The sequence below is a fragment of the Lynx rufus genome, unplaced genomic scaffold (assembly GCF_022079265.1).
Source record: "Lynx rufus isolate CCGP_SWC_20201006 ecotype Redwood Valley unplaced genomic scaffold, mLynRuf1.p SCAF_23, whole genome shotgun sequence".
NCBI lineage: Eukaryota > Metazoa > Chordata > Mammalia > Carnivora > Felidae > Lynx > Lynx rufus.
In genome coordinates this window covers 1,838,119-1,862,939 of record NW_025814838.1, presented here as the reverse complement: position 1 = coordinate 1,862,939, position 24,821 = coordinate 1,838,119, and the positions used below count along the sequence as shown (strand labels likewise).

The following is a 24,821-nucleotide window of genomic DNA, read 5'->3' as shown; positions in this document are numbered from 1 at the left end:
CAAGGTAGGTATGCCATGGCTATTGGATCTAATGAAAAACTGAAATAAGCAGTAGGCCTCTGATGACCCCCATCTGAAAGTTGACCAGTACTCCTAATGCTTGTTCAGACTTTTTTTTTTATTATTAAAAAAAATTTCTTTTACATTTATTTATTTTTCAGAGACAAAGAGAGACAGCATGAGCAGGGGAGGGGCAGAGAGAGAAGGAGACACAGAATCCGAAGCAGGCTCCAGGTTCCAAGCTGTCAGCACAGAGCCCGACGCGGGGCTCGAACCCATGAACTGTGAGATCATGACCTGAGCCGAAGTCAGACACTTAACCCACTGAGCCACCCAGGAGCCCCTTGTTCAGACTTTTCATGAAGATAAAGGAAAGATGCTTGTGACACTAAAATCTTGGAAACTGATCTTTTTGTAGATAGTTATCACACCAATTTTTGTGCTTAAAAATGATTATGCTTGGGGTGCCTGGGTGGCTCAGTTGGTTAAGAGTCCGACTTCAGCCAGGTCACGATCTCGCGGTCTGGGAGTTCGAGCCCCGCGTCGGGCTCTGGGCTGATGGCTCAGAGCCTGGAGCCTGTTTCCGATTCTGTGTCTCCCTCTCTCTCTGCCCCTCCCCCGTTCATGCTCTGTCTCTCTCTGTCCCCAAAATAAATAAACATTGAAAAAAAAAATTAAAAAAAAAAAAAAAAAAGAGTCCGACTTCAGCTCAGGTCATGATCTCGCAGTTTGTGAGTTCGAGTCCCACATTGGGCTCTGCACTGGTAGTGTGGAGCCTGCTTGGGATTCTCTCTCCCTCTCCCTCTCTCTCTCTCTCTGCCTATCCCCCACTTGTACTCTCTCTTTCTCTCTCCCCCCCTTAAATAAATAAAAACTTAAAAAAAGATTATGCTTTTTTTTTTTTTTTTTTTTACTAAAAAGCATATAATCATTGACAGATATTTACATTAACCTACACTTTAGTCACGTGTAAATAACTTAGGAAGAAAACTCTTTGGTTTATTATTTTTTAATTACGAGTATAGAAGACAAAAGAGTTCTTATTTAATGAATTCAAACTAATAGGAGAATTTGGAGAAGAGGAGTTTGGAGAATTCCTGGTAAACCTAATGATTCCTATTGTTCTTCATTTTATAAAGTAAAGGAGAAGATCTCTGTGTTACCTAATGGCTTTTTTAGAAAATCGAAGCTAATTTAGGCATAAAAAATATCCTAATAGTGTTATTAGTCTAATTTTGAGGACTGAATCTAGGAAAGGAAAAATCAAGAATAGTTGTAGAGGAAACAATATACAGGAAACAAAAGCTAAAGAAAAGAGATATTTGGTGCCTGGGTGACTCAGTTGGTTTAAGCATCTGACTCTTGATTTCAGCTCAGGTCATGATCTCATGGTTCGTGAGATTTAGCCCTGTGTCAGGCTCTGTACTGACAGTACTAAGCCTTCTTGACATTCTCTCTCTCTCCCTCTCTGCCCTTCCCCCCAAAAAATAAATAGATAAACTTAAAAAAAAAATAAAGTACCAAGAGTTAATAATCCCCAAATTTTTATGGTGTCACAACAGACTCCAAGTAGCCAAAGCAATCCTGAAGAACAAAGTGGGAGGTATCACAATTCCTGATTTCAAGTTTTCCTACAAAGTTATAGTAATCAAAACAGTATGGTACTTGCACAAAAAATAGACATATAAATCAACAGAACAGAAAAGACCCTAGTAATAAACCCACACTTATATGGTCAATTAATCTACAACAAAGGAGGCAAGAATACACGATAGGGAAAAGACAGTCTCATCAATCAACAGTTTATCCTGGGAAAACAGGACAACTGCATGCAAAACTGGATCACTTTCTTACACCAAACACAAAAATAAACTCAAAATGGATTAAAGACTTAAATGTGAGGGGCGCCTGGGTGGCTCAGTCGATTGAGCATCTGACTTCGGCTCAGGTCATGATCTCTCAGTTTGTGGGTTCGAGCCCCGCGTCGGGCTCTGTGCTGACACCTCAGAGCCTGGAGCCTGCTTTGGATTCTGTGTCTCCTTCTCTTTCTGCCCCTCTCCCACTTGTGCTCTATCTCTCTCTGTCTCTCAAAAATAAATAAACGTAAAATAATTTTTAAAAAAAGACTTAAATGTGAAACCTGAAATAATAAAACTTCTTAAAGAACACATAAAAGCAGTAACCTCTTGGACACCAGCCTTAACAACATTTTTCTAGATATGTTTTCTCAAGCAAGGAAAACAAAGAAAAAATAAACTATTGAGACTACACTAAAATAAAAAGTTTTAGCACAGCAAAGGAAGCTATCAACAAAACAAAAAGGCAACCTACTAAATGCAAGAAGATATTTGTAAATGACTATCCAATGATGGGATTAGGGTGTCTGGGTGGCTCAGTCAGTTAAGTGTTCGACTTTGGTTCAGGTCATGATCTCAACGGTTCATAAGTTCAAGCCCCACGTTGGGCTCTGTTGCTGACAGCTCAGAGCCTGGAGCCTGTTTTGGATTCTGTGCCTCCCTCTCTCTCTACCTCTCCCCCGCTCTCTCTCTCTCTCTTTCTCTCAAAAATAAATAAACATTAAAAAATCCTCCAATAATGATATTTTTACCTGAAATATATAAAGAACTTATACAACACCAAAAAAAATCTGACTTTAAAATGGGCAGAGGACCTGAATAGACATTTTTCCGAAGAAGACATACAGATAGCCAACAGATACATGAAAAGATTCTCAGCATCACTAATTATCAGGGAAATGCAAGTCAAAACCACAAGGAGATATCACACCACATTAGTGAGAATGGCTAATATCAAAAAGACAAGAAAAAACAAGGGTTGGCAAGGATGTGGAAAAGAGGGAACCCTCGTGCACAGTCATTGGGAATGTAAATTGGTGCAACCACTGTGGAAAACAGTGTGGAGGCTCCTCAAAAAGTTAAAACTAGAAATACCATATGATCTAGTAATTCCACTACTGGGTATTTACCCAAAGAAAATGAAAATACTAATTCAAAAAGACATATGCATCCCTATGTTTATTGAAGCCAAGGGGTTATTTTTTTTTTCAACGTTTATTTATTTTTGGGACAGAGAGAGACAGAGCATGAACGGGGGAGGGGCAGAGAGAGAGGGAGACACAGAATCAGAAACAGGCTCCAGGCTCTGAGTCATCAGCCCAGAGCCTGACGCGGGGCTCGAACTCACGGACCGCGAGATCGTGACCTGGCTGAAATCGGACGCTTAACCGACTGCGCCACCCAGGCGCCCCAAGGGGTTATTTACAATAGCCAAGATATGGAAACAATCCAAGTGTCCACTGATAGATGAATGGATAAAGAGGATGTGATTGATATGTATATTCGATGGAATACTATTCAGCCATACAAAGGCAAGAAATTCTGCTATTTGTGACAGCATCGATGGAACTTGAAGGCACTATGCTAAGTGAAATAAAGAAAGAGAAACACCATAATATTTCATTTATATGTGGAATCTAAACAACAACAACAACAAACAAAACTAATAGAGACAGAGAACAGATACCAATCTGTTGAAACAGATACCAATCTGATTGAAAGAGGCAGGGGTTGGGGTAAGGGAAATGAATGAAGGTGGTCAAGAGGTACAAACTTCCAATTATATGATAAGTTCTGGGGATGTAATGTACAGCATGGTGACTATTTTATTTTATTTTTATTTGAGGGAGGGAGAGAGAGAGAGAGAGAGAGAGAGAGAGAGAGAGAGAGAGAGAAGGAGAGGGGCAGAGGCAGAGAGACAGAATCTTAAGCAGGCTGCATGCTGAGCACAGAGCCAGATGTGGACCTTGATCCCATGACCCTGGGATCATGACCTGAGCCAAAATCAAGAGCCAGACACTCAACTGACTGAACCACCCAGGCACCCCAACATGGTGACTATTTTTAAAAGAAAAATATTTTAAGGAAAATAGTATCTGAAAACTATGATAATTTACTTCACTTTTAAAATCAATATAAAATATAAGAAGGTTTAAATCACAAGAAGACTGACACTGATCTTATACAAACCAAAATATCATACTGGTATTATTTTTACATGGCAAATTTAAATTTAAAGACATTGGATTATGCCAAAAGCTCTTCCTTTATCTTTGAACTGAGGCCTTTTCTTATCTTGTACTATAATAACAAAGCCTATTACATAAATATACTTTTCAGTGCACACTGAGGAAATCATATATAGTTTAACAATTAGTTTAGACATGTTTGTTTAACTAGATTAGATATTTCTAGAGTGCACACATTCAACAGAATAATTCCCTAAAGTTTTCCAAGAGAAGAAAATGGACAGCAAAAAAAGTGAGAGGTAGCTACTTAAGGCTATAAAACTATCACTCTAAAAGGCTAATTCATGTTTTTCCTGCAAGGAGAAGGAAAACAGTTTAAATGTTAAAAAAAAAAACAAAAAACACATTTTGACATAATACACACACACACACACACACACACACACACACACAGTGATATTCCAGCCTATTTAAAAAAAAATAAATGAGGCACTTGGCAATGTAATACAGCTATACAATTAAAAGGTCAGCATTTATTAATCTCCAAAGTATGGAAATGAAATAATCACCTATGTTAAACAAAATAACCTCTCTCTCTCTCTCTCTCTCTCTCTGTCTCTCTCTTTCTTAGGTAGGCTCCACATCCAATACGGAGCTTGAACTCACAATCTTGAGGTCAAGAGTTGCACACTTTACTAACTCAGCCAGCCAGGCACCCCATAAAATAATCTCTCCTTTTGACAAATAAGACAAATAATCTCCTCAGGAGACTTTCTTCCTTTTTTTGTTCTAAGGTACCTCTCAAATAAATAATCTTGTTAGGGGCCACTGCAATTCTAAATTGTCCCTAGTGAGACTGTGTCAGAGAGATAAGGGTACAAGTTAGTATAATTGTGAGAAGGAAGCAGGTATTTGGCCCAATCTTAGTTGAGACAAGGATCCATAAGGATGCTGTGCAACCTTGCATCTGCAGAACTTTGCCAAAGGCCAATTTTCATTGACAGGGACCAGAGAAAATGTCCTGATTCTGGCCAGAAGAAATGAAACAAAGAAGTTTGCAGGGACACAAACAAACCTGAGGAAGAAGACCTTATAGCAATTTAAAATGGCAATCTGCTGCAAAGTTTATCCAAAAGACACTGGTCCGAGGATACCTTTTGAATTTCATAGCCTCTAAGACTCGTTATAGTACAGACTTATTGGGCATTGGTTGATAGAGTGATTTGTCTGGTTTATCCTGGTAATAAATGACACTCCAGCATGCTAACTAGTTATATGACCCCTGAGTGGTTGGCATCTCCAGCTTCTTAAAGGGACAAGTGACATTCAATCATTAGAGTTTGAGCAGTAACAGGTTTGTGATGACCTTAGACATCCAGCACTGTGTACCTGTCCTTTCCCTAGAAACGTTTCCTGTTATAGACAAATGGCATTCAAAACACTAGACAGGAGGTCAGACCATAATAGCAGGTATAAAAAACCCGAAAACAATTTTACCAAGGAAAAATAAAAATCTAATTGGATAACCAAAAAACCAACGGGGACATTATACCAAGAAAAACAAAATAATCCTAACACATAAGGGTCTTAACAAAATATTAGAGCTCAATATAGTGAGAACTTGGCTCCTGGTCATGGACAGGATGGCACCTCCGAGACACAAGGGATCTCAGATGTGTACATTATTACTAGAGTGGAGGGTTCCAGTCCACGGTGGTAAGGGCTTTAGCTGAATCTCTGTGGATTCCCCATTTCTGACAATGCCCTCCAGCCAAAGATCAACAGGAACACACCTGTAGTTAAACGGGCGATGGCACACCATGGGGAACCCCATCATGGACATCTCAGCAAGCGTGTGTTAGGAAGGACTTATTTATTACAGGATTTAGGCTTGTGTTGGATGATTTTCAAGGAGGGTTTGAGAAACGGGAGATTTGCACTAGGTTGGAAGTTGTCAGGAGGTAGGGATAATTCTTTTTGGTTATCTTAATAATTCTTATCTAGAATTTAGGAGGAACGGATCAAGGATTAAAGCCGTACTTGGTAAAAAAATAAAAAGGCAGTCACTCAAACTGGGGGGGGGGGGGAGAAAGAGTTATGTTTGGTCATTTTTGTGGTTGGGACAATGTTCTTGTTTTTGTGTTCAGACATGATTATGAAACGGTCTTTCTCTCAATCCATCAGAGACTGCCTTTGTCTGATGTTGGGAGTTCTGTGAAATTGTTTACGCTCAAAAGGACAACACCATAGCCCGGCTGACAGTGCTAGGCCAGCTCCTGGCAATACCAAGGCTTCTAGAGGGAGGGTGCCCACCAGCTCTCAGCTGTGATGGGCTGCTTTTCTTTTTCACCAGCTACACTTGTAAAATCACAATCGACAATCCCTTCTGGTAAAACATGAACTCTTTGGGTCACCCCAGGCCCCATTACTCCCCAGTGCCTTACAATGGCCCACCCCACTCATTTACACTCCCGTCCCCGGGCACTGAAATCTGCACCCCTCGCTAAGCAAAAAAGGAACCAAGCCCAGAGAGAGGTGGCTCGCCTAGGATCACTCCGTGAACTGGGAGCATGGTGGAAACTACAACTCCGTTTTTCCCTGCTAGACATTAAAGGCCCATTATTAAATCTCTGAAGTAGCAGCTTCTAGAAGGAAAGTAGATTCAGTCAGATAAAACACACGCTCTTGTCAACAAGGTGTTCCGATCTTATTCCTTTTCTTTCAGGATTGGCTGTCTCGTGACATCAGCCGGGATTCTGAGACCCTTGCCTGGCTGCGGCAGCCATCCTTGACATTCATTCTGCTCCTCAAAACCACCAAGCGCGTTCTGGCCTGGAGTCTGTGTTTGTGCCCTTCCCACAGCCCGGAACTCTTGTCCTTCACACCTCCACGTGGCCGCGTCTTCTCTGCTTCGGCCCCGCATCACCTCCTCAGGGACGCACTCCCTCTAGACCTTACCTACTCACACCCTGCATGCCCTAGCACTCCTGTCACCTCCTCTAGAAGGCCACGTCACAGCAGTCTCTTGTAAGAGTCTCCCTTGGTGCTTTGTTCGCAGTTCTCAGTTTGTCAAAAACGCGGCGATGGGAGGCGGGAAACCTTGCCCTTCACGCCCACGAAGCGCTCTGAGGGCAGAGACCCAACGACGCGGAGGAGACCTCGTTTTCCACGGCAGACTCGCGACCGTGGGGGAGGGGAGTGGGGGGGGGGAGGAAGCCTCCTACACTCAGGGTCCCGGGCTCGCGGAGGGGCGCCCACCTTGCACAAGACCCCGCCCCGCCATAGGCGGAGCGCTGTCTCCCAACCGGGCCCAAGGCCAGCACGCATGCTCCGCACCGCCGGCCCGCGAGGTCGGGGGCGGGACCTTGAGGCGCCTGCGCAGTTGCTCGGCCCCGGCTTCCGGGCGGTATCGGCGCGATGGAGCGGAGGGCCAGTGCCGCCGAGTAGCGGCGCCGTGAGGTCGCGCGGGCCGGGTGGTGTGACCCGAGGGCTTGGGTCTCCGGGTACTTGGGAGCCGCCGGAGGGTGCGGAGAGAGCCTAGGATAGCCGTCCGCCGCCACTCCCCGGCATGTCGGCCGAGGCTTCGGGCCCGGCGGCGGCCGAGGCCCCGTCCCTGGAAGCGCCTAAGCCCTCGGGTCTCGAGTCTGGCTCCGCCGCCTACGGTCTGAAACCGCTGACCCCGAACAGCAAGTACGTGAAGCTGAACGTGGGCGGCTCGCTGCACTACACCACGCTGCGCACCCTCACGGGACAGGACACCATGCTCAAGGCCATGTTCAGCGGCCGCGCAGAGGTGCTCACCGATGCGGGAGGTACGCCGCGCCGCCCTCACCTGTGTGGTCTTCCAGATCCCCGTCTGCCTTTCTTCGCCCAGTCTCCTCCTACCCCCTCTCTCGTCTCTATCGTCCACTCAACTCTTATTCACCTCCCTCCAGCCCCACATCCCGTCTTATCTCCCCTTTCTCATCCATAATCTCCCTCAGTCCTTCACCCCCTGCAAATAACCAATGTTTATGGAACATCACTTCCCCCCCGCAACAGGTGCTACGGTTGTGATTCAACATGTCACTTCAGAATTTTTATTATCACTTCCCTCCAATTCTCCCACCCTTTACTCCTCTGCCCAAACGACTTGGGAACCAGCCCTTCTGCCAGCAGCGCCCTTCCAGGCAACCTTCAGGTTCCTTCTAACTGCTTAGCCTCATGTTTGCCTGTCTACCTCAGCACTGCTAACCACCAGCCGGGAGGAGTTGTCTGTTAGCGTGTTCCTGTAACACAGGTCCCTGTACACTCTAGGGATTCATCTGTAAATGCAGATTGTAGAAAAGGGCTGCTTTGGGTTTGCCAGGGACACCAGAATGGAGGGTGGACAGTTCTCTTTGGCAGGTGAACCTTACGTTCTTGGAGTGTTGCCTTCAGGGTTGGACACACATGCCCCGGTGGAATCTTAAAGTTTTTGTGAGGGGCGGGGGGGATTTAGAGGGATATAACGAGGATTGTAAGAGCAGGAGAATTAAAATTTCAGAGGTGGAGTTCAGTCTTCAAATATCTGAAATTGAAGAATGGATTTATTCAGCAATTATTTGTAAAGCGCCAGTTAGTGCCCGAGATACTTTGGTAAATGAATCAAACAAGATTAGTCTTGTGGACTTTACTTTTTTTGTGGGAGCAGGAGGAAAATAATGAGCAAGTACACATGCAAAAAATACATGTAATTGCAGATAGTAATAAGTTCTATGAATAATATAAAGGTTAAAATGGTAGTGAACCGGAGGATGGGGTAGGCATTTTAATTAAGTAGGATGGTCAGAATTAACACCAAAGGTTAGAGTTTGTTGATACGGTAATCTGTAATAACTTTCTCACGGTGAGAGCTTTTTCAGCATGGGACAGACTTGGAAGGGAGTTAATTCTCTGTGTCTGCAATATGTTGTTAAAAAGGGGCCTATGGGAGAACTCACTGGAGATTTTTAAAAGGGATGTTCTTGGGGATGGCAGCGGTCTGAGACAGATCAGTATTCAGACTCGAAGAGGGAAAATCTATTTTTCATAAAAGTTTAGTAGCTCCGGAGCCACCTGCAAAGCCAGCCTTCCTCCTGCCTCTCTCCACCCCACTAGGTTGGGTGCTGATTGACCGGAGCGGCCGTCACTTTGGTACAATCCTCAACTACCTGCGGGATGGGTCCGTGCCACTGCCTGAGAGTACCAGAGAGCTGGGGGAGCTACTAGGCGAAGCGCGCTACTACCTGGTACAGGGCCTGATTGAGGACTGCCAGCTAGCACTGCAGGTGAGGGTCCCTGGGTCCCACCCTATGCCCATGTCCCTGGGAGAGCTGCTCAAGCAGTTAGATACTAGGACATTAAAAAAAGAGAGAGAAGAGGCATATGGGGTACTATCCAGAGATGCTGCCTGTGGCCTGGCCGTGACTGGTCATGACCACAGAAAATTTGGGGGTGCTTTCCACTGTATCCCTGCTGCCTCAAGAAGGACCTCTTTCACCACCTCATGCCAGGACTAATGCAGTTGTTAAATAACTGCTCTCTCCTTGCTGTTCCTACCTGGCTAATGGAGCTCTCACACTAGCACCTGAATGATGGTCCTTAAACACAATCCCAATCTCTTCTCCTCCTTGCTCAGAAATCTTAAATAACTCCATGTGCCACTAGGAAAAAACAAAAACAAAAAACTAATTTAAACTAGAATATAGTGACCTGTGTGATTTGGTTCTGTCCTGGGAGGCAGCATTCCGCCTCCAACCAGGTTTGGTTTTTTTTCCTTTTCTTAACTTTTTTTTTTTCTTTTTTAAATAGCGTTGAAATCCTAGAAGCAGAACTGCTCCCAATACAACAGGTTGGGGGTTCCAGAGCCCCAACTGCTGGGCTTCTCTTCTATGGATCTCTTAGGATTCTGAGGAGATAGAAAGCATAGCCAGGACCTGTGGGTTAAGTGTCACCTCTCCTACAGCTCACTGAACGACCTTGATTGAATCAGTTCCTACCTCTGGCATTCTGTCCTCATGTTCCAAAAGATAGGGAAACAAGAAAAATATGTACAGTGTAGTGAGTTTTACATAAGCCTTTTATTCTGTTCTACTTTTACAATGTTAAACATGTCCTTTCTTTTATGATACAATATTAATAGGAGATAATGAGGTTTTTTTTTAATGCCCTTTATGTGTTAAAAAGTGGCAACTATTAACAACTTTCTGTTGTCTTGGTGAATACTTACTGGTTCTGGAAATCCAAAAATATAGAGTTCCTTTGGGCAATATCCATGTTTTTCAAACTGCATCCCATAGAAGAAAAAATGCATTTTATACTCACATATATATAACTTAAATAAGAGTTTTATGAAAAGATACTTTTAGTGAAATACACACTGATATATTCTGTTCTCTTTTTAATGCTTTTTGGGACCCATTAAACTTATTCATGACCCACTAATGAGTAACCACTTGCAGTTTGAAAACCATTGCATTAAATGATCTTGAAAGTGGGTTCCTGCTCTGTGGTTCTACATTTATCCAGTGTTACCTCACACCCACTGTGTGTCAGGAGCAATTCTGCTATCTATTTGTGTGTACATCTTGTACCTCCTGTTTGACATAAAGGAGGGAAGTTGGGGATGCCTTCGAGGTCAAAGAGCCAGTAAGCTGCAGAGCTCAGATTCCCAGGTGCAGTGCTTTTTCCTCTGTACTCTAGCTGCCTCCTTTCCAGGTTTCCCTGACACCATTCCCATCCTCACCCCACTCAGAGTTTTCTTGTTTGCCTGGAGGTTTTGTTTTTGTTGTTAAGATTTGGGTTTAGAGAATTGAGTTCATCATACTCCTCAGTGTGTGGTACTTAATCATTATTGGTGTATACAAATCTTTTTACTTTTTCCCTGTCATTCCCAGTCCCTTGCCCATTTCCCTTTGACCCATAGATAGCCCTCCAGTTCTAATGTTTTGATACATACACTTGGATTATGTTTGTACCCTTGAAAAGCTAAAAGCATTGTTTTATATATGTACGTTTTAAATATCCATAAATGGCATTGAGCTATTTGATTGTGTTTTCTGTTTGAACACTTTTTTCAAGATGTATTCATGTTGCTATATGTACATTTAGTTCTTTACTTCTGACTGCTGCACAAGAATCTATGGCTTGTATTCACCATATTTTATTTATACATTCCCCTGAGGTTGGAGACCTAGATTGCCTCCTACTTCCTTCCCCTACAAACAGTGCCACCTGCCACTGTGAGTGTGGATCCTGGGCCAGGGTTTCTCATGTTTGGGAGTGGAATTGCTGGGTCACAGAACACATACAAATAAATTTCAGCGAGTATCATCAGATTACTCTCCCCATTGACTGTAGCACTTTATACTCTTGATCAGCAATGCATAAGGGATCTCGTTTCTGCATATTCTCAACCGCACACAGCATCATCCAGTGTTCTAATTTTGCAAATCTGATTCGTATGGAGTGATCTCATTTTAATTTGCATGCCTCTGATTACTAATGAATTGAGCATCTTTTCATATGCTTAACTCACTTTTTTGGTTTCCCATTCTGTGAATTGCCTATTCATATTCTTTACCAAATTTTCTACTGAGTTTCCTTTCTTTTTCTTGTTGCTTTGCAGAAGATCCTTGCATATTTTAGTTTAGTTCCTGGGGAGAATTAAGCCCTAAGGCATATATTGTACATAATAAGTTTATTCTCCTCCTGTGCAGCTAGAATGGTACTATTTGCTTATCATCCTTGGAAGAATTGAGAAAATAGTTACTCAAATTATTTATTTGCTGGGTTTGTGATTTGGGTGAGGAATCCTAGTTGAGAAAATCTGTTTCAGATAATTTCTAGTCAGTTTTAATTGTGGCCAGTATTTTCTCTTGAAATGTCACCTGTCTGTGGCATCTGTTGTTGAATAGAAATCCTTGATTTTTTTTATTATAAATAACCATTTATTATTTTTAAAGCAGTATATATATATGTATTGTAGAAATTTAGAAAACACAGATAATCAAAAAAAATAAAAACACCAAATATCCTTCCGGGTCTATTCGTGTGTGTGTGTGTGTGTGTGTGTGTGTGTGTGTGTGTGTGTGTTTGCCAAATTATGGTCATGCTGTATGTGCTGTTTTGTAGTCTGGTTTTTTTGTTTATTTGTTAATAATTGCCATCTTTCCATGTCAATAAAATTTTTTCTTATCTAACATCCAGGGTATACAAATTCTCCATTTGTTCCAGAAACATCTTTTTTTTTTTTTTTTTTTTTATTTTTTTTATTTTTGGGACAGAGAGAGACAGAGCATGAACGGGGGAGGGGCAGAGAGAGAGGGAGACACAGAATCGGAAACAGGCTCCAGGCTCTGAGCCATCAGCCCAGAGCCTGACGCGGGGCTCGAACTCACGGACGGCGAGATCGTGACCTGGCTGAAGTCGGATGCTTAACCGACTGCGCCACCCAGGCGCCCCTAGAAACATCTTTTATAGCTGACTCATCTAAACCAGGATCCAGTCTAGATCTTTGCATTACATCTGGTTATTATGTTCTTTAAGTCTTCTTCCAGCCGAAAACCATCCCTTTTTTGTTCATGCTGACTTGTTAAAGAGACCACCAGCTGTCTTGCACAGTGACCCACTTTCCAAATTTGTGTGGTTGTTTACCTGTGGTGTCATTTGGTTTGTTACTCTACCCTATTCTGAGTTTTCTGTGAACTAGACTGTAGATTTAAAGACTTGACACTAAACATTTTGGTTAGAATACATTGTAGGTAATTTTATGTATTTCATACTGTGTAATATGAAGTGACCCATAATATTGTTAATATGACCCATCATTGGTAATGCTCAGAATTGGCTCCTAGATTCAGATGATAATGGTCAGATCCCTCCATTATAGTTACACTTCCTTCGTGCCAGCTGTAAAGCAATCTGTGTAATGTTTATGCACTGTGTGAATGGCAGTTATCTATCAACCACACACCAGTTGAGAATCCTTACGTGAATCAGTAGTTTCATTAGGGTTGTGGAGTAATTATAATTGTTATTATTCCTTCAACATTATGACCTGGGGTTATTTGTAAAGTCACGTTTTCCGTTAACTGGAGAAATTCTTGATTTTTTTTAATGTTTATTTTTTTTGAGAGAGAGAAAGAGAGAAACAGAGTGTGAGTGGGGGAGGGACAGAGAGAGAGGGAGACAGAATCCGAAGCAGGCTCCAGGCTCTGAGCTGTCAGCACAGAGCCTGATGCGGGGCTCGAGCTCATGAACTGTGAGATCATGACCTGAGCCAAAGTTGGCTGCTTAACTAACTGAGCCACCCAGGCTTCCTGTGAAATTCTTGATTTTTAGTGTCAAATTCCTCCCCGCTCCTTTATTTCCCCCCTTAATGGTATATCCTTTCAGGGTCTTGCTTAAAAAGGTTTTTTGTTTGTTTGTTTTTTCCATTCTACATCTTTTATTAGCTTTATGGTTTTATCTTTCATATATGGGTCTAAATGGAATTCACTGTTATAAATGTAAATTATGAAGGGATTTAACTATTTTTTGTCCTCCATAGAGTGAACTAGTTTTCCCAATGCCACCTACTAAATATTCTGTGGTAGCCAGTGTCCAAGATGCCCACCTGCAATTCTTCTTCCTTATTCATGCTCTTGTTTAGTCCCCTTCCACGCTGAATAGGGCTGACCTATGTAATCAGTAGGATATTGCAGAAGTGATGGTGTGTGACTTCTAAAGCCAAGTCATAAAAGACATTGCCATTTCTGCCTATCTCGGGTCACTCACTCTGGGGGAGGCCAGCTGCCACACGAGGACAAGGGAGGTTCACTTGGTGAGAAACTGAAACCAATAGCCAGCTTCAGCCAATAGCCAGCACAGACTCCCAGCCATATGGGTGAACTATCTCAAGCAGATTCTCTAGGCCCAGTCCAGTCTTCGGATAACTACAGCCCTGGCCAATGTCTGGACTCCAACTTCATGAGAGACCCTGGGCCAGGACCACCCAGCTAAGGTGATCTCAAGTTCCCAATCCACCGAAACTGTGTGATAATAAATGTTTATTGTTGTAAGCTGCTAAATTTGTAGTAATTTATTACCCAGCAATAGAGAACAGATTGGGTATCTGGAGTGGGGTTCTGTGGTAACAAAACTCTAAAGTGTAGGAGTGGCTTTAGAACTGGGAAGTGGGCACAAGCTGGCATGGCTTTGAGGAGAATATTAATAAAAGCCTAAAGAGCTTGAGAGGGTCTGTTCACAGAAGTCTGATGACCTTGGAGTAGGCTGCTGGGATGAAAATGTTACTGGAAACTGGTGTAAAGGGGATCCTTGTTATGTAGTGGCAGAAGTTTAACAACACTGTCTCCTACAGTAATGTAGAAAGTGGAAAATGTACCTAATGATCTGGGTGGTTAGCTAAAGAGATTTCCAGAAAGAATGTTGAAGGTGCCACTGGGTTTATTGTTGCTGATAGTAAAATAGAAGAGGAGAGGGTAAGCAAGAGGAAAAACAATTGAACACAAAGGAGCCAGGTATTACTGGGTTTGAAAGTCCCCAGCCTTTCCAGGTAACGCATGATGTTAAAATTAACAAATGGCTTCCAGGCAAAGATCAAATATAGGGCATTCTCAGTAAAACATGATCTAAAGATGAAACTGAGGATATGATTGTAAAATCCTTTGTTAAGACTTCAGAAATATCCAAGAAGATGCCTCAGAGAACCTTTGAATCAAATAATAGTGCTTCTAAGAAACTTAAGGGTGTTACCCCTCAGCAGTCTCAGCACAAGCCCAAAGTAGAGGACAGCTTATCTCACGAAGATTTGTGGGTGTGGCATTTGTCTAATGAACTGAACCCCAAGACTCACAAGACACCCATTAAGTTTTTAAGAGAATTATATTGGCAGAAACACTGCCAGCTTGGACCAAAAGTGACAGACCGTGTAAGACCTTTGGACCCCCAGAGTTCTACTGGCAGGAAACCATGGAGCTGCAAGCATGGATTATCTTTCATGGAAAAGGAAGGATGACTCAGGGCAGAGCCAAGAGCCATAGAGAATCATTTCTGAATAAGAGTAGGCATCAGAGAGCTCCCCGTATTCATCCAACTGGATTACAGAATTGATACGAAACAGTGACCTCCGTGTGCCACCTACCTCCTCCCCAACCATTTGAACAAGAGTGCCCCGGTGATTGTGCTAATGCCTGTTCCACCACTGCATAGTAGGTATATGGGAGAGATGAGTGGTCTCTTTAGTTCACAGGTCTTCAGATAGAGTGGAAATGTTTACGGAGCTATACTTAAGGAACTACACCTAAGGAGCCTCATCCCAACCTACACTGACTTAGATAACAAGATTCTGTACTTCAAGTGACGCTGAAATGGGATGAGACTTTGGGGGATCTTAGGAGGGAGGAAGTGTGTTTTTCAATGGGAAGGAGTTGAATCAAAGGAGCCAGAAGGTGGCCTGTAGAGTTAGTTAGCCTCCAAGGCAGTCCCCGGTGATTCTTATTCCCTAGTATTCATTCTTTCATGTAGTTTCCTTCCACACTGAACAGAGCTGACAAAACTAGGTCATGAAAGACATTGAGCCCATCACCTTGGTCTCTCGGATCATCTGCTCCGGAGAAGTCAGCTGCCATTTTGTGAGGACACGCAAGCAACCCTATGGAGAGGTCCAGATGACAGGGATGAGATGTTTCCTGCCGACAGCCAGCATGAACTTGCCAGCCATATGAATAAGCTTTCTCAGACACAAACCGTCCAAATCAGGCATGTCTTCAGATTCCTGCAGCACTGGGTGACATGACTACAACCTCAAGGGAGACCCCTATGCCAAAACGACCCATCTGAGCCACTCCTGAATCCTTGACCCACAGACACTAGGGTAATAAATATTTATTGTTGATTTAAGCTGCCAAGTTTGGAGATAGTTCATTACACAGCAATAACCAATACATACTTCATACTTGCCCCCCACTGATATGTGGTGTCCTCTTTATAAATATGTTTTCCTATATATACCAGCCTGTTTCCAAACTCTCTGTTGTGTTCCATTGGTTTCTTGTTTGTTCCCCCAAACCAAAACCACACTGTTTTCTTTAGTATGGCTTTGTAGGATACATTAATATATGATAGAGTCAGTCTTTTGGTTCTTTTTAAAAATTGACCTAGGTAATAGACTTTTATTTTTCCATGTTAATTTTAGAAAAAGTCATATGAGTTTTTTTTCTTTTAATGTTTGTTTGTTTGTTCGTTTGTTTTGAGAGAGAGGAGAGGGGAGAGAAATTCCAAGCAGGCTCTGCGCTTTCAGCACGGAGCCCGATGTGGGGATCAAACACATGAACCGGGTGAGATCATGACCTGAGCCAAAACCAAGAGTCAGACGCTTCACTGACTGAGCCACCCAGGTGCCCTAATTTTTAAAAATCTTCTGGAATTTCTAGTTAAGAGATCTTCTGGTTGAGAGAGGTGAGAGGGGTTTTGGCATAAAGATTCTTAAAGACAGGAAAGAGGAAAGAAGCCCATGTATCTGGTTTTGCCTCAGACCTCATCCCACCCAACCAAGTTCATTTATTGAACAGACACTGAGCATCCACTGTATACTAGGAATTCCCTAGGTGAGAAGAGACCAGATCATAAGCAAACATACCCCAAAGTGAGAAAATGTGAAGAACTAAGAGCCATGAAGAATGAGCTGTTAATGTGAAAAGGAAGTAGAGGAGCCTACTTGACTCTAGTAGTGGTCAGGGAGCTTCAGGAATTGGACCAGCACCCTCTGGGGGGTACTGTTTGAGTTATCTTAATGGTATGAAGGGGCCAGCCGTACATACAACAGTGTAGACCATTCCAGGCAGTGGGAACAGCAAACACCTGGGTGGGCACAAGGAACAGCCATGGGTGGGGCTGAAGCCCAGCAAGTAGGGGAGAGTGGTAGAGATGAGATCGGAGAGGTTGAATCCTGCAGAGCTTTGTGGACCACTAAGGAGTCTGAATTTTTTTCCCAAAGGCAACAACAACTTTTGACAGCTTTTAAGTGGGGGAGTGAGTGACCTTTGGTTGTGCTGTTAACCACCTTCCGCTTCTTCTCCAGCAAAAAAGGGAGAACCTGTCCCCGCTGTGCCTCATCCCCACGGTGACATCTCCCCGGGAGGAGCAGCAGCTCCTGGCCAGCACCTCCAAGGTGAGGCCCCTGAGCCCTGTAGGGTGGAGGCCGGGGGCCTCTCCTTGCAGCCTGACCCCCACCCTTCTCCATGCTCTCTCCGCCAACAGCCCGTGGTGAAGCTCCTGCACAACCGCAGTAACAACAAGTACTCCTACACCAGGTGACCACCACGGGGCGGGAGGTGCACCGGGTGGAGTCCTGAGCTCAAGCACACCCCAGGTCTGGGCCCAGGGGAAGGGACAGAGGGACAAAGAGAAGGCCTGCCTAGATCAGGGTTCCAGCTCTGCCACTTACCCACTGGGCACTTTGGGCAGGCCATTTTCATTCCTGAGCTTCAATGTGATCACCAGTAAACAGGCTTGAGGTGAGGATTAGATGATAATGGCTGGCATTTACTAAGTGCTTTTCCGTAACAGGCATTGCTGTCAGTGCTTCACACATATTAACTCCCATCATCCTCACAGTCGTTTGAGGTCGGTACTATTGTGATCTCCATTTTACAGATGAGGGAACTGAGGCACCAAGAGGTGAAGTAGCTTTCCTGGTGTCATTCAGTTAAAAAGCAGCTGGTCTAGGACGTTAGGTGAAGCAGCCCAGCCCCAGAGCCTGCACTGGGAGCCACCCCGCTGTGCTGGGATTTGCTCCGCAGATGCTGGTCCTCCCTGAGGCCTGCTTAGCCTGGCCCCAGGGGTGGAGGAAGCTCCCTGCTGGGCACCAAACCCCTAGGCAGGACCAGAGTGCTGGGTAGGGGGGCCCCTAGGCTAGGGGAACAGCGGGCAGGAAGCCAGTGTACTGAGGCCTCCTGGCCCCTGGTCCTCAGCACTTCAGATGACAACCTACTTAAGAACATCGAGCTGTTTGACAAACTGGCCCTGCGCTTCCATGGGCGGCTGCTTTTCCTCAAGGATGTACTGGGGGACGAGATCTGCTGCTGGTCCTTCTACGGGCAGGGCCGCAAAATCGCCGAGGTGTGCTGCACCTCCATTGTCTATGCCACGGAAAAGAAGCAGACCAAGGTCAGAAGGGGTTCAGAGTCTGATCAGGGAGGGCTGTGGTGGTGGGCAGCACCAGGACCCTGGACTGGACAAAGGCAGCTCAGCAGACCAGGCAGCGGAGAGTCCGTTACTGGGAGCTAGGAGCTGCAGTTCCAAGTTCCAGGGTCTTTTGTAACCTTGGGCATGTCACCTTACTTCTGTGGGCCTGTTTCTCTGCCATGAAATGAAGGTGTTGGATTACAGTGGGATTCTTTACCTAGGCCATTTGGGTCTCCAGGCTATCTGGAAGTGGTTTGCAAGTTTGGGAGTGTGTATGCATCTTTCCATTTAGAAAGACCATAGTTGTTAGAATCTCAGAAGGGTCCATGACTCAAAATAGGCTTTTAAAACCTCAGGACCTTAGAACACACAGGTCTCTTAGAACAAGTGAGTGTATAATTCCTGAGTCATTAACATGACAGTCATCAGCAGATAACTTCCTGAGCACCTACTCTGCACTAAGCTTTGCACCAGGCTTCAAATCAAGGTGAATGAAATGTCTGGTTAAGTACCAGCCCTCTGTCATGGCATCTACTTCCTTCTGCCCTTGATATGAGGGAAGAGCCTCAGATACACCCTCTGAGCACCCAGTGCTATCTCATACCTCCCCACCTTTGTACACACTGTCCCTCTTCTTAGACTGTTTCCTCAGCCCCGTCTGCCTAATGAACTTGTGCTTAATCTTTAAGACGCAAGTCAAGCACAGCTTTCTTTGGGACACCTTCGCTCATGAACTTTCAACCCCACAACCCCAGAGTTGATCATACTTCCTTCTTAGTCTGCAGCAGGCAGAGGCGGAGATAGGGGGCTGTCACACCAGCAGCAAGGGGTTAGCTTCTTGAGCGTAGGGGGTCTATCTTTTCTTCCTATCTCTCTAGTACTAGACAGGCACTTGCCACACAGCGAAAGCTAGGAAACATTCATTGAATGCATGCATGAATGAATGAGTGACCAACCCACCTTCTAAGAAGTTTCCACTGTAATTGGGAAAACAAGATAAACCAGTAATGAGAATGCAGCTTGTTAAGAGTTAGTTATATCCCTCCAGGCCACACAAAGAGACCCTCCATCACCTCCTCACTTCACTCCTTTCCACTCGCTCCACTGCCTCCCTCCTTACTATACTAAGTGCACTCCTGCCCCAGAGCTCTTGCACTTGCTGTTGCCTGTTCCCCAGACTGCTCTTTCTCTGCTTATCCACCCGGCTCCTTCCCTCCTCCTTTGTCTCTTGGTTCAATGTCACCTTTTCCAGGAGACTTTCTCTGAACTCCCTCTCTAAAATTGTAACATTCCTGGCCATGACAATCCCACCCCCTTTTTATTACTTGTATGTCTGTGTCCTCCCCCTAGAATGTAAACTTCCTGCAGATAGAAACTTTGTTTAGTTCACTGCTATCTTCTCAATGTCTAGAACAATGCCTGGTACAGTGCAGTCACTCAGTAAAAATTTGTCAAATGAAAGAACATACCAAGAGACTTGGCAGCAAAGGAGAGAAAACAAATAACTCTGCCTGACTTTAGAGCTGGACCTTGAAGGATAAGTAAGACTTTGCTGAGTAAAAAATTTGCAAAGAAGATAGTCCAGGCCAAAGAACCTGTGATTGCAAAGGCTCAGGGGTGTGCCAGTGCAGGGCCAGCTGGGGGAGGGGCACGTCTGTGTATCTGGATCAGAGGGTTGGAGCTGGGGGTTGCTGGCCTTTTGCAGGTGGAGTTCCCAGAGGCCCGGATCTTTGAGGAGACCTTGAACATCCTGATCTACGAGACTCCCCGGGGCCCAGACCCAGCCCTCCTGGAGGCCACAGGGGGTGCAGCTGGAGGTGGTGGGGCAGGCCGAGGGGAGGATGAGGAGAACCGAGAGCACCGTGTCCGCAGGATCCATGTCCGGCGCCACATCACCCACGACGAGCGTCCTCATGGCCAACAGATTGTCTTCAAGGACTGACCTTTGACCTTTCTCCCTGTTTTCCTCCTGCCACTGGAACCCAGTTCCTCTCTCTTTCCCTCCTTTTCCCATACCTTTGCCCCGGCTTTGCTGGCCAAGTCGTGGGCCCATCTTCTGTCCCTTCATCGCATGGTACAGTTCACTGTGGCCCTTTTCCATTCATTCCCACCTCACTGCTAACAGCACGGTACATTCCAGCCCCCTCCCTAGGTCAGAGCCCTTCAGAAGGCCTGCATTTGTTCCCTTATCCCATTCTTGTCCTGTTCTTCCCTCACCAGCTGGTTTAGAGGGATTTAGAGCTCCCTTTCTCCCCTTCTCTCTCTCTCTCTCCCCACCCCGTCCCCCCCCCCCCCCCGCTTTTTCAGCACGTAGTACACGCCAAAGTGTCAAGCCAGCCCTTACTGAGCCACCTCCCTACCGCCGTGCAGGGTAGTTTCCCTCCCTCGTCCTTCCCCCACCAGCCCCCCCCACCTCCTTAACTTTGTACTAGGCTGGCCTGGGCTTGCACCAGCTCAGCCATCTTCTCAATCTATTTCATATTATTTATTTTAATTTTCTATTAAATTATTGGAATAAAGTTGAGTTGAGGGTCTGGTGCTGGCTCTGAGGGAGAGGATCGGGGAGATGGCTTGTGTTAAGGAGGTACTTGGTTAGTTGGATGGGACAGGCCAGGAGCTCCTGCCCAAAGCCTTGAACTGGGCTGGTAGCTAGAAAAAGGTAGTCAGGAGTTAGGAGAGGATTTAAAATCTGTATTTCAGTGTTGGCTGGTCCGTTCCCACCCGCAGCCCCACCCCACCCCCTGCAGTGGAGAGGCGGTCCTGGCTACCACTCAAGCCATCCCTGAGTGCAGCATCTCTCCAGCCCAGATGTCTGAGGGGAGCCCCTTCCTTCAAGGGTCTGGTGCGAAGACAAAGTCAAGGGCCTGGCGCTCAGCCCCAGCCACGTTGGGGTGCCAAAGGTCCACGATGAAGACCACTCGAGGCCCATCTTCTGGGGAGCCTAGGGCACATGGGGATGGAGACAAGAGAGCAGCTGACATTAATTACTTATATGCCAGAGCACTCGCCAGGTGCTCCTAACAGCACTTTGTAAATAAGTGCCAGGCATTGTTCTAACCCCTTGTATGTGTTAACTCTTCATCATCAGAACAAACTTGAGGGTCAGTACCACAATTATTCCCGTTTTATACAAAGTAACTGAGGCACAGAGAGATTAAATAACCTGCCCAAGATCACACAGCTAGTAAGTGCCAGAGGTAGGACTGGAACCCAGGTGGTTCAGGCCCAGACTCTTGTGCTGTTAACCACTTGGCTATGCACCTACATTAACTTATTTAATCCTTGCAGTCACCCAATAAAGAAGGTGATCGCCCCATTTCACAGGTGTTTGGGGAAGTTATAGGACTCGTTCAAGGTCGTGCAGCTGGAAAATGATGGTGCTAGGACAGGAAGCGGGTTGGGCTTGATTCTGCAGTCTCTATTCCCTTTCACTCAGTCTCTCATCCCTCCTAGCAGAACGGGAGCCCATTACCATTATGAGCCACTGTGTGCAGGAAGGAGTCGTCCACCAGTAGACAGTGTCCTTCAGCCCAGCACTGGGGCTCGCCCCCGACCACCAGCTCACAGCCAGGAGGAATCTTCAGGCCTGTGGAAAGAGACCCAGGCATCCAACACCCCTGCTTCCATCAAATGGGCCCACCCCATTTAGTCAAAATGCAGAATTGCAAGTCTTAAGCACCCCATGTAGTGTCCCTCTTTGCTGTCTGGAAGGTGACCCAAATGTAATTACGACATAGTAGCAGCTGAAGTGCTGGGAGATACAGGAAAGGCAGTGCAAAGCACAACATTTGTTTCAGAGAAAAGGGAAGGCTCCCTGGAGGAAGTGGCATCTTTTCTTGGGCTTCTGCCAATTTAACTCAAGAAGCTACTTAATGTGTGCTTGGCCCTCATTAGTATAATACTGATGGATCCACTTTGGCCCCAGGACCACAACACAGTAGAGTGCTGTGAGGAAAGTGGGCACCAACTCCAATGATGGGGAATAGACCTCCCAGAGGCGGTGTGGCACTTGAAAGTGGAGTCCTGAAGGCTGAGTAGGATTTTTCGAGGAGGTGATAAGGGAGAAAGAGATTCTAGACTGAGGATAGTGTGAGTGTGGCATCTGCCAGGATCAGCCAGAAAGCTCTCATGATTTAACACATGGTGGGAGGGAAGGGGAGGAAGGGAACAGGTGGGAGATGAGGAGAGAAGGAATCTGGACTTGATCCTGAGACCCGTGTGCTTCGAAGTGAAGGACACGTCAAACTGGTAGCACACAAAATGCTTTTAGGCAAAACAAGGTTTTAAGTAACAGCACATTAAATAACAAAAAATGTTTCCTTTTCCATTTTCTTTCAGCTTTTAAAACATGAAGAAGAGAATCTCAGTTTGGTGCTACCATAACTTTAACACCCCACCAACACTGCTCCCTTCTAAAGGAAGAGAGTGGAGGCTTCAGCCTCAGAGAGACTATTTAGCTGGGATTTTTAAAGCTTGCTTCTTTCTTTAAGTTTAAATTTGTTTTTATGAGTCCTTTCTATCTGGAGCAAGTAATACTGATTATCATTGTTCTCTAAAGATTCCTTTTAAATAAGCGAGATAAAATGTAGGGAGAATCAGTATCGAGAAAAACAGTACAGGTGGAAAATGACCATGGCAAAGCTTATGAAGATGGTTCGCAGGTAACTGAAGCTCAGGAAATGCTGCTGTGGGCAACAGGGAGTCATGGAAGATTTCTGAGAAGAGAGGCATGATCAGAACCATAGTGTAGAAAGCTCTGGTGGCAGAGAAAAGTCTGGAGGAGGGATCGTGGAGGCAAAGAGGTTGTCTGTAGGCAGCATCTACTTACCCAGATGGCATCTGACCCGCGCATTGGTGGGCCCACAGCGACCCTCAAGCCGGGCCCCAGGCAGGAGGACAGAAAAGCCAGCATTGCCGAAGGTGTTGGCACTCATAAAGCTCCGCAGCCCCCTCAGTGCCCGATAGGCCCCCGGGCACCGGCGGCAGTTGCTGGGTTGGCACCGGCCTGCTTGGTACAGCAGGAGCTGGTAGCACCCAGGGGCCAGGGGTGGGGACCAGCCCCGAGGCAGAGGAGTTGTCCCTGAGAAGTCCCAGCTCACAGCCCCAAAGTCCCGCAAAATGGCAGGGAAGCTGCTCTCCAGGAGCTCCACATCATGCCGCTGGGCATCCCGTGGCACGAAGGGGACTGAGGGCAGGTCTGGCAGGAAAAGCAGGCCTGGGCGCTGAATGCCCAGGACCCCTGGCCCTCCCCCAGGGCCTGGACCACCTTGAGCTGCCCTCCTCACCCTACCCATGCCCGCCCAGGAGTAGCGCCTAGCATAGGCCCGCAGGCGACGGCTCACTAGGCCTTCTGTCCTGAGTCCTTCCCCCGGCTCCCCAGAGCTCCCAGGGCTTGGCCTGCCAGTCTCAGAGCATCCCCTAGGCCCTCCACTGACACCCCCAGCCCGACCCCCAGCCTCCAGGGCCTGCATGTCTTGGGAGCCCAGACGGTAACAGTACCAGAGGAAAAGGGAAGTGAGGGCTCCAAGGAGCAGGGTAAGGGCTGAGGAGGCCAGGGGCGATGGCCACGCAGGCATGATGGGCAGGGAGGCCCTGGCCAGGAGGCCTGGGGCATCTTCCAGACCCCAGTTCCCCTGTCCCCCCAGTTCTCCACCGGTTCCCTCTGTGGCTGCTCCAGGGTTACCCCCTGGGCTGTTTCCCGTCCACATTTCCCACTCTTGGTTCTGTCTCCTTCTGAGGTCTTCTCTTCACCTTCTAGCTCCCTCTTTCTCACCTCCTTCAAATACCTCCAATCCTCCTTTCTCTTTCTTCCCTTCTATCTCTCTCTCCTTCTACCTCTTTTTTCTCCTTCAACACTCTCCTCTTCCTCCTCCCCCACCCCCTCTCCTTTCTCCTTCCGGCAGTTTCCTCTCTCCCCTTCAGCCTCTCCTTTCCCCACTCTCTCTGTCTCCCCCTCTCCTTTCTCCTCTCTTCCCTCTCCTCCCCGCCCCTCTTTAAGCTCTCCCTCCCTTCTAGCTTCCCCGGACAGCAGTTCCTACCCCACCTGGACCTGCAGCCCCGGGAACCCGCAACCAGTCGTCCTCCGCAGCGGCTTCTCTCTCTCCTTCCTCCCCCTTCTCCCCTCTGCCCTGGCTTCTCACTCGACCCGACCCGCGGGTCTTCTCTCCCTCTCTCTCTCTCCTTCTCCCTCTCTCTCTCTCTCCCCCCTCCCTCCCTCTCTCCTACTCGTTCCTTCCTTGGCTCCCACTCACCCTGACGTCACCCATCCCCACAGTCCTCTCAGCTTAGCTACCCCCGCCCCCACCCAGTGGCAGCCGCATCTCAGCCGGGATGGGGGGGGGGGGGGTCGTCTCCGGATTTGCCTCCCCGCCCCGACGGGGCGCCACGTGGGGCGCAGGGGGCACTGTGCCAACCTCCAGCCGCCCCGCAATGCGAAAAGGAGGGGCGGGGGCTGAGGAGGGGCGTGGCAAGGCAAGGCAAGGGGCGGGCGCGCGGACTGATGGACAAGGCCGGCGCTCGCGGACTGAGGACAGGGACACTGCGGCCCGTCCATAGGTCTGCAGATCCCTTGACCAGTCGGCCTGTGACT

General features: G+C 46.4%; 2 protein-coding genes across 2 annotated transcripts; one reads left to right on the top strand and one right to left on the bottom strand.

Annotated features, from left to right (window-relative positions):
- The first annotated feature begins 7,306 nt into the window (after positions 1 to 7,306).
- On the top strand, positions 7,307 to 20,756 carry KCTD13 (potassium channel tetramerization domain containing 13). The gene is made up of 6 exons (XM_047087646.1): positions 7,307 to 7,857; positions 9,164 to 9,333; positions 17,127 to 17,216; positions 17,306 to 17,358; positions 18,019 to 18,214; positions 19,938 to 20,756. Exons 1-6 carry the CDS (start codon positions 7,614 to 7,616, stop codon positions 20,172 to 20,174), a joined length of 990 nt encoding a protein of 329 aa, XP_046943602.1. The 5' UTR covers positions 7,307 to 7,613; the 3' UTR covers positions 20,175 to 20,756.
- A 242-nt stretch (positions 20,757 to 20,998) lies between these two features.
- On the bottom strand, positions 20,999 to 23,940 carry ASPHD1 (aspartate beta-hydroxylase domain containing 1). The gene is made up of 3 exons (XM_047087644.1): positions 23,061 to 23,940; positions 21,705 to 21,818; positions 20,999 to 21,173 (listed from the first exon to the last, which is right to left on the bottom strand). Exons 1-3 carry the CDS (start codon positions 23,938 to 23,940, stop codon positions 21,064 to 21,066), a joined length of 1,104 nt encoding a protein of 367 aa, XP_046943600.1. The 3' UTR covers positions 20,999 to 21,063.
- Between the last annotated feature and the right edge of the window lie 881 nt (positions 23,941 to 24,821).